Source organism: Meleagris gallopavo, chromosome 2 (genome assembly GCF_905368555.1).
Source record: "Meleagris gallopavo chromosome 2, MGAL_WU_HG_1.1, whole genome shotgun sequence".
Lineage (NCBI taxonomy): Eukaryota > Metazoa > Chordata > Aves > Galliformes > Phasianidae > Meleagris > Meleagris gallopavo.
In genome coordinates, this window is record NC_139405.1 from 55,008,637 (window position 1) to 55,023,060 (window position 14,424).

The window sequence follows — 14,424 nt, forward strand, 5'->3', positions numbered from 1 at the left end:
CTGAACTCCAGCACAGGGAAACCTGTGGCACTGAGGCTCTGGAGCACCAGTGGACCTATGAACAGGGACGTCACACTTCTCTCTGCTGCTGCAGCTTTCCAGCTTGTCTTACTCCCTGACCCAGCACGAGTACGAGCTGCAGGCATATTTCTTCATGACCTGGCTTTTAGGTGGTTCTCACCATAGGATGACACGTAAGTGAAAGCAAGACCTCCATGAAGCCTAATAATTCAAAGCTTGAGCATTTAACACTGGCAACAGCCGTGCTAATCACTACAACCCATTTATCAGCCACCAGCCCTCAATGGCTATGGGTCACCATCAGCCAGGTCACACACCGAGCTGCTACAGACCTACCGCTGCAAGTTTGCAGGGTGCTTCAAATGCCTTTCTGACACTATCGCTGTCATACTGCACAAATAAAGAAGGTATTTTCGAGTCAGTATTCCTTTCAGCAAACTTAGGCCAACTCAGAATGCTATGCCACCTTAATAGATGTGACCGCTCTGAAATTCAGTCAGGTTAAATACATATATATATATATATATATATATATATTTATATATATATATATAAATATAAATAAATAAATATATATATATATAAATACACGCGAACATGGTTGTAGCAATTTATTCATTTTGGGCTGCGCTCAATGGCTTATATACATACGATTACACTTCAACTGCCACGAGGACACCTCAAGCCAGACGGGCCGCCCAGCCCCCCTCCCGCCCGGCTGAGCTCCTCCTGCTGCGAGGGCGGATTCACCGCCACCCCGCGCTGCGCCACGGCCGCCGATCAGCACGCGCCGCATCTCCCGGGTGGCGCTGCGCATGCGCGAAGCCGCGGCGCGGCCGGAAGTGCGTTCGTGCGCTTGCGCAGAGGACTTCTGCGCGGCCCGACGGAGACCAACATGGCGTCCTAGGCCCACCGTCACACCGTCAGCGGGTGAACGACGCGGCCGCCGCCATCATGTCCCGGCACAGGAACGTCCGAGGCTACAACTACGACGAAGGTAGTGGCGAGCAGGAGCCGGCGGCCGTGTCCGACGCCGTTCCCGCTTCGGGCCTGCCGACAGCCCCTCCCTTCGCGCAGCCCCGACCCGTCAGCCCTTTCCCGGCGGGTCCTTGTGGAGACCGCCCGGCTCGAGGCGAGGGCGCGGGGTTCGTCGGGCCGGTGGGAGGGGAAAAGCAGCTCTCTCCCTTCCCCTCCCCTCCGCGGGGGTTGGACGAGGCGCCGTGGGAGGCCTCGCCCCGCTCTCCCCAGCCCCCCCCGCCGCTTTCCGCCCGTGTCCGCGCTGCCGCCCGCCGCCGACGTGTTGCCGTGGTCAGCGTGGGAACGCGGCCCTGGCAAGCCGAGCTGCCCGGCCCGGGGCTGCCAAGGCTGAGCGCCTTTCAAAGGCGTGGGAGTCGCTTAAAGCCAGTATCGGTGTGACTGAGCCTCTTTTGAGTCTTTTGGAAGTTTGTGGGCCCAGTCTCAGTGCAGCGAGTTGGTATAATGTGGATAAACGACAATATCTGTACAGCGGCAGCACTTCTGTGTAGGAGAGCCATAGTTCTAGAGGATAGAGTTGAGCATCTAAGGAAGAATCAGATATTTCTGTTATATTGTACTAAAGTTTGCATGGAGTGAATGAGATCTCATGTAAGAATTTAGCTCGTGCTTACAGTAAACTGGTTTTCTTGATGTCCTGTCCTATTAATACAGGCAAACTGTCCTTTGTGCCTTTTTGCTCAAGGGTTTTGTTTGTGTTGGCTTGCCTTGTGAAAAAATGGGCACGCTTCCACTTTATTCTGGTGTTTTAGATAACACTTCAGTGTGGAAGCAGTTACTTTGTTGCCTAAATTTTTGTCTGATACAAAAAAATGCAGGAAATATTTCTGCCTGTCTGCTCTTCCTGTTCCTGAACAAAGCTCAAAAATGGGGTTTTGTGCCATGGATTTGGAATTTTGAGAGAAATCATTTAAATCTACGTGCACTTTTACCTTTGTGTGACCACTTTTACCTTTGTGTGACCTGTGCTCTTCAAGTTTACCTAGCAGGAGCCCAACCTTAGACTGTGTTGGGAATTCTTGTGCTGAATTTTTTCAGCCTCTATAGGCATTTACTTCATCAAAGATGTTGGCTGTAATGTTGGTCTTGACTGGACCTCTGTCCTCTGCGTGAGTAGAACTGTAGAACTCACTTTAATGCTTGTACTTAAATCAGGAGTTCTTTTAATTGAGTTTGCTGAGATGCATTATAAATTGATGTAACCATATGAGGCCTATGTTGCTCTTGCTACTCTGAAATTCTACTGCTGCATTACACATCAGATTTAATTATAGGTTTGTATACGTGTAGTCTATATACTTCCGCCATATATTACTTTTGTAGTCACGTGCAGTCTTGCTATTTTACTTAGAATACGTGTATGTATACTGCTTTGTTAGGCCCAATTATTGGTTTTCTAAAGTAAATACCTGCAGTATTTTTGGTCTGTTTTTATAGGAAGGTTTTTCTGAGCCCTGAGGAAGGGTTTTCAGCCTTCATGTAACTGCATTCTGTTTTTGAGCTCTTTTTGAGGTAGTGTGTTCGGAGCTGAATGAGTTCTGAACTGAAATCTGTTGAATTCCTGCAGAGAGTTTGTAGGCAAAATAGCTGTTGGTGCTGTGGAATGTATCTCTGGTCTCTAGACTGTTTTCTATCAGTTTTAAAAAAAAATAGTCTATGGTAAATGCAAGTTAAGTTGATGTTGATTTTTTTTTTTTTCCTGTTTTGTGTTGAGAGTAAAACTAACCTTTCACACCTCAAATAATTCTGTTTGTTTTTTGGATGGATATGTTGTTTGTAATGTTTTAGTTCTGCGGCCTTTAAGATGGTATCAGAATACCAGATTTCTGTGTTGCTGCCAGCTACTTTTGCTTCTTGCTCTTGGAAAAAGAAGCAAACAATATTTGTGAACTTGTTAAGCATATGCAACAACATCTTTAAAAATATTTCATTATTCTATTATGTATTTCATTATTCTTGGGGAAAAGTGCAAGTTTATTTTCAAGATCTATGTAATGGCAGGGTATGTATTTATTTTTAATTGGGAATAATTTACTTTCTAATTATGTTTCCTGATGATTGATTCTTTTTTTACCTGATGTTTGATCTCTTTTTTTAAAATTTGAATTGATAAGGTCTGTGGGTGTCTTTGAGTAACTGTATAGGATTCTTGCTTTTTGGCTGAAACTGCTTCAAACTTCAATTTTAGAAGGAAATTTAGAATTATGCTTTTGCCTTGCTGAACTTTTGAGTTTTGGAAGGTGGGTGGGTAAACATGGGGATAAATCAGAGAAAAGAAAGCTGAGAAATAGGTAAGTATAGAGTAGAAATCCCAATTTGAGCTACAGGAGTGATGATTGTAATAGAACAGACTGTGGTTAAGGTATTAAGAGTCAGGCAGAAATATCAAGAGAAGCACTAGGGATAGAAGTTGGTAGGACTGAAGGAAGTTAGATGATGAGGGCAGCATTCCAGAGGAGATGGTGAAGAATTGCAACTCCTGAAATTTTTCTGCTGAGAAATAAAGTACTGTATTACTTTAACATTTAATAATAGAGCGTCTTACTTAGGTAAATGAACAGCAAAACTTATTGTACTTCTGGAATACTGGAGATGTAGAAGATCTTAATACCCTACAAAAAAAAAAAACCAAACAAACAAACAAAAAAAAAAGCTCCTTTGAATGATTTTATGATTCTATTTAAAAGTTGTGCAAACTAACCTTTTTTTTTTTAACTTCATAGATTTCGAAGATGATGATGTGTATGGCCAGTCCGTAGAAGATGATTATTGCATTTCTCCTTCTACAGGTTAGTTCAAATAATTACATATAAACATGGTTAGCATGTTCAGTCATGGTAACTACATTACGTTGGGGAATGGATGCTCAGAATATCTGATTTATGGATATATGTTGATGGTGTTAAAATGTTGGCTATCTTTAAAAATTAGTAGGATCCATCTGTGTGCTACAGTTGTAATTCTGTGTCTGGTGTTTGATATCTTTTACAAAACTTTGAAGGTACATGGGGTAAAGAGTCTTTGTGGGATCCATCACTGGCCCTTGCTTGCAGCTGTTCTCATGCAAGTTGATGTGAAGTTAATAAGCTTCTGATTATTTGGAACATGGCAAAATAGGTGCAAAAATAGTGATGCTGTGTGCTCAGGTAAGATGCGATTGGAGTGGCTTGGCCTAGCTGAATTCAACTTAGCTATAGTACTACTAGATTGTATTCATCTCTGAAAGATGATTAATTCACGGTTTGCCTCGACTTGGTGACGGTGTTTTTAGAGCCAGGTAGACCCTAAAGATAGTATAGCTGATGTTGTTCTGCAGCTGCGCTATTGTGGATGACTTGTCTGGTTCTAAATCCACAGCATCTGTGATGTAGTCTGTGGCATCTGGCCATGGGTAATTAAGTTAATTGGATCCTTAAAAGTCTGTTTCTCTGTCATCCTTTTTAGATAAGCTAATCTAGGTATATATGTTTACTAATTGTAGTCACATTCCCTGATTTGAATGTTAACATTTTGAATTTCTAAATCTAATTGCTAGTTTTTTCTTGACATTTTCTAAGGCATAAGGTATTTTTTCATTTGGTGATGAAACTTGTGTGTGCTTGAAAAATAGTTAATGGTGTGACAGTGCAATACTGTAAATGCAGTATTTATTTGCATGCTAATTTTTTTACTTGTCACTGAAGTTAAAAAAAAAAAAAGTGTGGAATAAGATTTAAGACATCAGGCCATAGGAGGTAATTCAGTATAGAAAGTAACTATTTTTCAGACCTGGAATATTTTTTTCTGTTTGAGTATTGAACTTGTAAAATGCTTAGGCGATGTAGACAGATACAAAGATATTTCCCAATCTGTCTTTTCACTGTGGTGAAAACAGTTCAGCATCCTAACTTTTTTTCTTGTCATTTCTGTTTTTAAAGGAGCAAGTAATACTTGTATTTTATTTTTTTTTTTTAATACTTGAATTTTTACCTAATGTAGCAGCTCAGTTTATCTACTCAAGACGAGACAAACCAGCAACGTTTGCTGAGCCATTGGAAGAGGAATATGGCTATGAGGATACGGAAGATACTGCTGGTTGTTTTACACCCAATCATCAGTTGACTGAAGTTGATAGAGGTAACGATAGAAAAATAATAATACTCAGACCTATCTCATGTGATTGAAAGTAGACTAAATAGTCTGAACTCAGTATTACACGACTGACTTACCACTTGATATTCTGAATTCTTGTATTAGAACTACATGCTTCATGGGTAGTAACATCCATGGTGATTCTTCAGGCTTGTAACTACCTTTTGTATAATGCTTGTATCTCGCTTGCTTACACTGAAATATACTTTTACTTTTGTAGCAGTTTCAAGCGTGACAGGGTAGGGGGGCCCCTTTCTCTCCTTTTGGTGTGAAGGAAAAAAAAAAATGACCCAATTAAGGTAGAGAGAGATAACAAATTCACTACAAATAAAAGAATGTAAGGTAATAATAAGAAAAGGGAGTTATGATTAGTAACTCAAATGGGAGAGAGGGGAAGGCCAGAACTGCGTTGCTGCTCTCTGTGCTGCTAACTCCCAGAAGAAGCCCTCGTCCCTGTCACCTGGAATTGGAGATCATGTGAAGGCTCTTGGGAAATGCAGTACATCTTAGTGATCTTCCTCTTGGGGAGTCAGAACTCACGTGAGACTGCTAGACAAAATCAGGAAATACAGCTCCACAGTGCACTGTGCCTCTGCATCCAACAGCCTGTTGCATGATGTCGTGATATGGACTAGTGATATAACCAGGAAAGCTTTCTTACTGAAAATATTTAGATTTGATATGAAATATAAACAAAAGAACGACTGTACTGTTTTAGACCAAACATCTGTGTAGCTTAGTATCTTTACTCCACAAATGGAATGAGGGAAGAAAGAGTATTTGTACATGGAATGGTCTTTGCTTATATTGCATTCCAAAAATGGTAGGTAGTAGTATTTGGGAGGTGTGAAGTGATGCATTCCCTTGAAACGATGTCATTAGCTACCCATATCCTTTACAGTTTTATCAAATGCTGTACTGAATCCATTAGTCTTTGATTTCCACTTGATCCTGTAGCTGTAAGTTCAATGCTAAAAGCCCAGTTCCATGTGCTGAGTGGTGGGGGAAAGAATACTTGCTTTTGTTTTTCAAACTTGCTACGTAATATCTTAAATGTTCTGTGGAAAAGATTTACAAGTCTCTTTCCAAAATATTAAAGCTAACTTTTTAACTCTCAATATTCCAAATAACTTATTTTTACGTTAGTAAGCACAAAATGTATTGTTAAATGAATAGGAAAAATTAATAGAAAATAAAATGTATAAATGAAATTTGGTACTCAAAACATACGTTGCAGAAAATTCTGGAACAATAGACAAATCTAAATTTAATATCAGTTGAATTTGTAGAATCGATGATAATGCGTAGACATGGGTAAATATGATAAATTGGGGGTGTAATATGCTTTGTAGCAGGAAATGATGCTGTAGAAGATAATTGGAAAGAACCAGTCTAGATGCAGTTATCTGAGGGCTGGAAGACCTTTTCTATGAGGAAGGCTTGAGGGAACTGGGCTTCTTTAGCTTGGAGAAGAGAAGGCTCCAGGGTGACCTCAATGTGGCCTTCCAATATTTGAAGGGAGTGTATAAACAGGAGGGGGAATAACTGTTTATGAGGGTGGATAGTGATAGGATAAGCGAGAATGGTTTTAAACTAAGACTAGGGAGGCTTAGGTTAGATATTAGGAGGAAGTTTTTCACCCTGAGGGTGGTGACACACTGGAACAGGTTGCCCAAGGAGGTTGTGGATGCCCCATCCCTGGAGGCATTCAAGGCCAGGCTGGATGTGGCTCAGGGCAGCCTGGTCTGGTGGCTGGCAACCCTGCACATAGCGGGGAGTTGAAACTAGGTGATCATTGTGGTTCTTTTCAACCCAGGCCATTCTATGATTCTGTGATCTAGACAGTGCCATAAACTGAGTTTTCATAATACTTTTGACAAGGTCCATCAGTTACTAAGAAGTGATATGTGAATGGGGAAACTCATTCAGGACATAAAGGAAAAAGACGGAAGGGAAAACTAGCAATAACCATTTCCTGTGAGTTCAGGGGTGTTTTTTCATAAGACCTGTTTTATTTTGATATTGTCATAGAGCACTTGGAAAAGTGTGACAAGTTGGCCATTAATACAAGAGTTCTGATTGCAATCAAGCTAGGGAATTGGAGATTATTCATCCTAATTGACAGGCAATAAAATGTTAAACTAAGACATTGTCCAGGGCTCTACCAGTACTCGTTCTGCATCAAGACAGCTGATGTAAGTAAGCGTGTGGAGTTCTGTAGTATTGGATTTGCTTAGCAGAGTTCTTTCAGTGTTGCCATCTTTGAGGAGTTGTTCAGATAAGGAATTTTCTTACTGTTGTTTTAATGGTCTTCCTGAAACTGGCAGTAACAGTGATATTCAAGATATTCTTCTGTTCTGTTAGGTTTTTGTCTTTGAGATCAGCTCATTACTTCCATTGAAGTAACATCCTGTTAAATTTTTTGTCTCTAGTTATGTGGGATGTCAGAACTTAAGAAACTTATCTTAGTCAAGATTAGTATTGTTGTCAGCCTTGTTGGTTACTCTAACTTGAGGAAGTTGGCTTACTAAATTACAAAAATATTTATTAAAAAAAAAAAAAGACTGGTGAGAGTGATGAGAACTGTGTCATTAGGCTTAAATTGAAAAGTGAAAGATGTCTGAGGAAAAAACACTTTTTTCTATTGTGAGTGTATCTTTAGTGTAATTTTTCTTTCATTTTGAACTATGCTCAAGTCCTGGAAAGTGAAAATAACTTCTTTATATTTTTTAACGTTAGGATTTGATTTTGTAAGCTTTCTTTTCATTTCCCTGTATGTTTTGTAGTGTTTTTCACAGGAGTGTAGGAATATATTATAAATGGATTTTATGAACCAAAAAATATTTTTTGATTCTAGAAGAGGTAGTTTGAAAGCTGCTGCATTCATCCAGATCTGCTAGTATTTAAACTTTTTCAATTTTTTAGGGCCTGAGCGTTCCAAAAACGCTGCTTTACTTTCGATACAAGTTGTAGCTCCTGTAAACACTTACAACAGGCTGTTAAATGGATTTCTGTGTTAACTTATTAAACGATTTTGAGTAATTTTAAGGTGATTACCTGTATTTCTACTCTGCAATTAGTTTTATAACATCAAAGTATTACAATGTTGAGACTTTATTAGACTAATAAATACATAGTAGTCAGTGATGTGTTCCTTACTGCAATATTTGAAATGAATGAAATATTCTCCAGGGCTTGAGGGATAAAATTTTACTATGAAAAGAAATGAGATTAAAATTAATTTATGAGGGTTTTATCTCTTACTGTGGTATTTCTCTCCTGTTTTTGTTAATCAGATGTGTGGTCTTTGTAGTTAGACTGATTTGTTAAAACTTTATTTTGTATCAGTTTGTAATAGTAATTTGTTTTTTATAGCTCGTCTTAGTTCATGCCTTGATCAAATGAGAGAAGTTTTGGCGGAGTCTGTACCAGACCAGGCAATGGTGCAAGCAGTACTGGATAGTAAATTTGATGTACAGAAGGCTTTAGATCTTGTGCTTTCACAAGACAGTAAGCGAAATTTGAAGACCAAGGATGAGGATGCTGTGATTGTAAGAAAGACAACAAAAGGTATGCTACTATTGGATTGTTTGCATTCAAGATGTTTCATGTGTATATACAGTTTAATTTTGGCTTTACAGGCTGTGAGGATGATTACTGTTGCGTTAGCAATTTACTGGAAATCTTAAAGATGCCAGCTGCTATTTCCTTGTTCTGAAAGTGTTTAAAGGAAGCAGTATGTTTCACTGGTGTAACTGTCAGCTTAAATTCAGAATGTAAGCAACCATCTGCATTTCATAGTAAATTTCTGAATTTTCATGTATGACTTAATTAATGAAAATATGTCCTAGCTTATATTTTCAATCTTTGTTCAGTAAACTGACATTCCACAGTGATACTTTTTGTGTGTGTGTGTGTGTGTGTGTATAATTTGTACAGTAACTTTCTTGTTTTGATTTCTACTTGCTGATTCGTGAAGTTGTGTAGGTATTTCAGTAAATAACAATAATTTAGTTGTAGAACAGCAGATATCTTTGAGTAACACTTTGTAATTAAATGCCTTTTCATGTTTCTTCTTGTTTTTTTTTTTTTTTTTTTGTTTGTTTGTTTGTTTTTTGATGCTGCTCTCTACTTACTTTGTTGTGGCTGTACTTCCATCTGAAAATTTTTGGCTATTGTAAGGTAAGGAGACTTACTTTGTTTTCCAGAATTACTTACTAATAAAAACTGTTTCTCTTGTGCAGTAGAAAATGTTGACAGCTCCAACAAACCAGAGGTTGGAAATTTCACAGCCAAAACTGATTCGGCTTGTTATTCCTTAATTGCAAATGACAAAATGCTCCTTAATGTTGGAAAAACTGGTATATATTCATCTGAAAAGGAAGGATCAAAATCCTCTTCACTTGTTCTGTCTTCTTCCAGCGATGATACTTGTAAAGGATCATTTTGTGAGCCTATGAATGAGACAGAGAATCAGCTATCAGAAAGTGCAAGTGTAGTAGGTTCAATTCCTGACAGTGAAGATGCTTGCTGTAGGATAGGAAGTAACCCATCTGGAAATTCTTCACTTAAGAAGTTGAAATGCAAGGAAGCACAGGACTTGAAATCCTTGCTGATGCAGAATGTGGCTTGTGATTCTCTGAGTCTTAAAGACAGTATTCCGTCTATTGCCTCAGAAACTTTTGATGGCAGTAGTAATGAAAATTTTTGCAGTCCTTGTGTAATGAGTGCTTTAGGAGAACTGGCTCTTGATAATGAAGTCAGTCATACTGCAAATAGAAAGAATGAACTTGAAAATTATTCTTCACTTGTGCAAAGTAGAAAGCAAGAAAGCCCCTCTTCAGAGATGGCTGCATTGCCAGTGTTAAGGTCTGGAAATACATCACTGGCTGACTTACTTCAGGAGCACCAGGAAAGCGGTGCAAGCCACTGTTATTCTTTGGCTGATCTTTATACCCAGGCAACAGCAAGTATCACAGATGAGAATTTGGGAACCTCATCGTTATCCCAACTAGTAAGTCAACCACAAACTTCAAGTGAGATGCCAGACTTAACAGGATCTTTGTCTTCTCTAGCCCTTTCTTCAGTTTCTCCACTAAAGGAGGTTGAGAACTTAACGCTCTCTGATTTAATAGCAGAGGCTATTGAAGTAGATGATGCTCAACAAAAACCAGACTTTTCTGTACTCAGTGTAAATGAATTGAGGCCCTCTAAAAGAACAAACATTGATTTAAGTGTCCTTTTAAAAAATGTGAATGCACCTGCAGAGCAGAATGTGATAGAACAGTCAAATGTCTTAATTCCTGAAACAAAACTTCTAAAGGCAAAGCAGGGAAAATGTTCTGGCTTAGGTAAAGCAAATAAGAGCAGAAGAGGGTTTACTTCTAAGAGGCAGGACTTGTCCCTTTCATGGATGAAGATTCTGTGTGCAAGACCTTCAGCTTTTGCTTTAACTTTATGTCTTCCTTATCCTCCAAAAGGTTATAAGCGACACACAGTTGGTATGCATAAAGCTTTCCTGTACAGTAGACAGGTACAAGATGTAAAACCTAAGGAAATTGCTCCTAAAACAGCCATAACGCCATTTGACTTCAAAACAGCATCTCCTGATGATATTGTAAAAGCTAATCAACAAAAAGCTTTTACAAGAAAGTAGCACAAGGGAAAAAATCAATGTTTTTATCTTGGTATGTTGGAAAAAGAAATTCATAGGACCTATTTACAGTCCAGAATTGAGTTTTTAAATTCTTTTTAATTGATGTGACAATTCTCACTGTAAGATTGATAACAAATTTGTACGTGAACTTTTTAACTGTTGCACTGAATATCTTTATTTTTGCTTAATTTTCACTTACAATTTAACTTTTTTAACTTTTGTGAAGTCTCGAACTTTAGTATATTGGTATAGCGTATACAATATCTTATAAACCTCTTTGGACTTCTTGAAACACCTGTCTAGGGGTATGTGTATATATGTTTCTTTGGGAAGAACACTGAAGTATTATTTTTTGAAATAACTCAGTTTTGCTATGTAGTGTGTAGTTTGGGGTGTGGGAACATCAGTTTAGATTGCAACTGTTTTATTAAATGCTCTTAAAGCTTAATCTCCTGATAAGGTATGCTATTAAACTGCCCCTCCTGAATCCATTATTTCTCCTCAGTGTCACCACTTTATTATACTTAGACAGAAAATCCTTCATTTTTAAAAAGCCTCACTAACCTCAGGTTTTGATTGAAAGTTGTAATAGGACATGTATAGTTTTCAATAGGACCAAATTTGTTGGGGAGCAAGCGCTTACATTTGGAATTGCATTCCCTTTCTTCCATTCTCCAGTCATCTGTCAGAATGTGGTTTTCAGGATTTTACTGTAGCCGTTTTGTAGATAAATATGTGGCACATGTTTCATGAGAAGTTTTAGTGGAATTCTATCAATTAACTTCTAACTTTAGCATGGGTGTCTTTTCTTAGTGGAAGAAAATGTTTCAGACAAAAAGCATAGGTGCTGTTTATATCTGCCTCTTGTCTGTTTTGAAGAGAGCTTCCATAGTGGTGTACACATACTGTTTTCTACTATTGCCACCCGTCACTGTTATTTCAAAGCTTTACACTGAAGATCTGAATTAGGACATCTAGAACTGACGTTTTTAGCTGATGACCAGATTCTGGTGCCCTTGTTAGTCAAGTTAGTGATGCGTGTGTCTTTATGTTGGTATACATTAGTGTACATAAATTCTTTAGATATATTTCCAGTGTCAGTGTTTTAGATTCTAATCAGCAAAATGTGCAATAGAGGTACTGCTGCAACTAAAAAAATACATTTGTTTGGGTACTGTAATACGTTTATTCGTAACAAACTTGGCAGCTTGTATAGAAAAGTAGATACAGTTTTAATCCAGTTTTAATCTGTTTTTTATTTAGCGTGTTATATCAAAAGATACGACAAAAACTTAAGTTGATTCCTGACTTCAGGTTGCACTATAATTTTGTTTCTAAATAAAAACAGGATGAGTTCCAGTGTGCTCAGGTATAAATTTCACATTCTGTATAATTACTTGTTTGTCTAGTTGATGCTAGCTGTTGTTTTGTAGGACTGTCAGCAATTTGACCTCTGACCTCTCAAATGATATTCATATTTCTAATTCTTACTAATAAAAGTTCTATTTAATAACAGTGCTGACGTGTTTATGTTCTAGATTACTTGTTAAATTTAGTCATCTGTATCCTTACTTGTTTCAAGTGCCTTAAAGCATTGAAATATAAGCAATACAATCCAGCATTCACACTGTGTTCTCGTAAGCCCATGAGCAGGAACAGAATTGTTGTACTTCCTTTGTCTTTAGGTCGAGGATCTACCTTTCTTCCATAAATTAACATCCATGTAGTTTCTTGATCCTTCTTAGATTCATATTCTTGAGGGAATTAGATCCTAGAAGTCTATATAGGTTGTATACTATTTCACTGATCAGTTTTAGTGGCAAATTGTACTTTCTGAGCTGCATTAAATACTTTTTATAGCTGTCTGTTTCTCTGTAGTTAGCATTAACTTCTCACTGCTACAGAGTTCAGATGTATTTTTCCCACTGAGGCAAAATGTCCTATTTGGAGAATTTATTGCTAAAATTAGCAGTTTTTTTTAATGGTTTATATTCTTCTAGTAGATAAATTTTAATTTCTGTATGTGAAGTAGTAATGGAAAGCTTGCTGAAGGCATGCCTGGCTATATATTGGAGATCTTTTTGTTTTCTAATGTTCTGTGTACTCTTGGGGCTCTAATTAATGTTTTTATAGGTAGAGATTTCTAATATGTATATTTCTAAATTTTTCTTGTAACATTTTTTTTTCCTCTAAATCTTTTTCGTGTTAAACTTTTTGGTCTTGGTCTGCTTTCTCAATCTCTTGTCCGCTGTTCTTTGCCTGAAATTTCTTAGCATTTGTAATAAACTTAGAGCTGAGTACTGGGACATACAGGGAAATATAAAACTATGGATGCATTTGGAAAGCATGTGCAAGAAGTAGGTGGCAATGTGTAGTACTTAGAACAGTTTTGCCATGGGTTTCATGCAGATGAAACTTTGAATAAGTGACTGAAGCCCAAGGCCAGTATCATATGTTTATTGGGGTTCTTACTATGGAATTGATATCTTACTAAAAAAACTTTGGATCTTGTTTGGTAGCTAAATTTTCATGTATAAATATTTTTTTGTTTGCATGTATCTCAGTATTGCCAGTGATCTTGAAGAAACAATGCATGCTTTTCTGTGTATAAGGAGTAGGGGAGGGATTTTTCTTCAGTTTGTAATTCTGAATCCTGAAACGAGGCTTGAATTAAACAAATTTGTAGGCTGGGCACTAAAAGGATGCCTAAATGAAGAATAAATCTGATTTCCAATTAATTTTCAGCAGGGGCTATTTCAACACTTGCAAAAATTTTACTTTTTTTTTTTTTTTTAAACCAAAGGTGTTACTGTGTTGTTGTTACTCCTTAATTTCTTTAATCTCGTTAATGAGAACCAGGTTTCTTTTATCAGTGATGGATTTAATTTTCTTAGAATACTCCATAAATATAATGATATATGGCATTTTTGTATAACAACTCTGTTTCTGTCTGTTTTATGCTTAAAATAATCTTATTTTATTGGTGTGTATATATAATTTTTCCCTTCAAATTGCAGCTACTTTGTATTTTTGTCTAATATGGGTTAGTTGTATTTGTTTTGGAATACACATTAACATTGTAAAGTGCTTGTGTCTATGTTGACATATGGACATGTAAGAGAGAATGTCAAGCTACATAGACATATGGCTTCTGGTATTTGGACTGTATATTTCTAAGGTATTGCATACATTAAATTTATTTTGCACATTATTCTTAATTAAGTGGATACTGATTTATTTTTTTATATGAAATGATGTTTTGGATATTGCTTTATATGCTTAAATAAAATGCGTATTTGAAAATGCAGTCTTAATTACAGTTTCTTAATTTCTTCATACAATAGAGTTGTGATTAAATGTTCTGTAATTGCTGCTGTTGTGGGAACACTGAAATTCATGCCTAGATTTGCACAGGCATCATTTTTTCAATGGAAGATTGCCTTGGAGAAAGTAGGGCAGAAACCGACGCATGCTAATACAGCTTCAGATACTATATTCAGGCTCCAATTTGCTTTTGTTCCAAACAGGTGTTTGAAGTTATGTTGATAATTTTGATAGCATTTTAAAACCATATTAGGGTC

The 14,424-nt window shown here is 37.4% G+C and overlaps 1 protein-coding gene across 1 annotated transcript in view; it reads left to right on the forward strand.

The window, feature by feature from the left end:
- The first annotated feature begins 705 nt into the window (after positions 1 to 705).
- The window catches only part of HBS1L (HBS1 like translational GTPase), a 64,554-nt gene continuing 50,835 nt past the window's right edge, over positions 706 to 14,424 (forward strand). The window contains exons 1-4 of the mRNA XM_085217253.1: positions 706 to 1,018; positions 3,780 to 3,845; positions 5,035 to 5,172; positions 8,563 to 8,757. Of these exons, the coding sequence (XP_085073379.1) occupies positions 976 to 1,018; positions 3,780 to 3,845; positions 5,035 to 5,172; positions 8,563 to 8,757 (442 nt within the window). The 5' untranslated portion in view covers positions 706 to 975. The remainder of the gene's footprint in view (positions 1,019 to 3,779; positions 3,846 to 5,034; positions 5,173 to 8,562; positions 8,758 to 14,424) is intronic.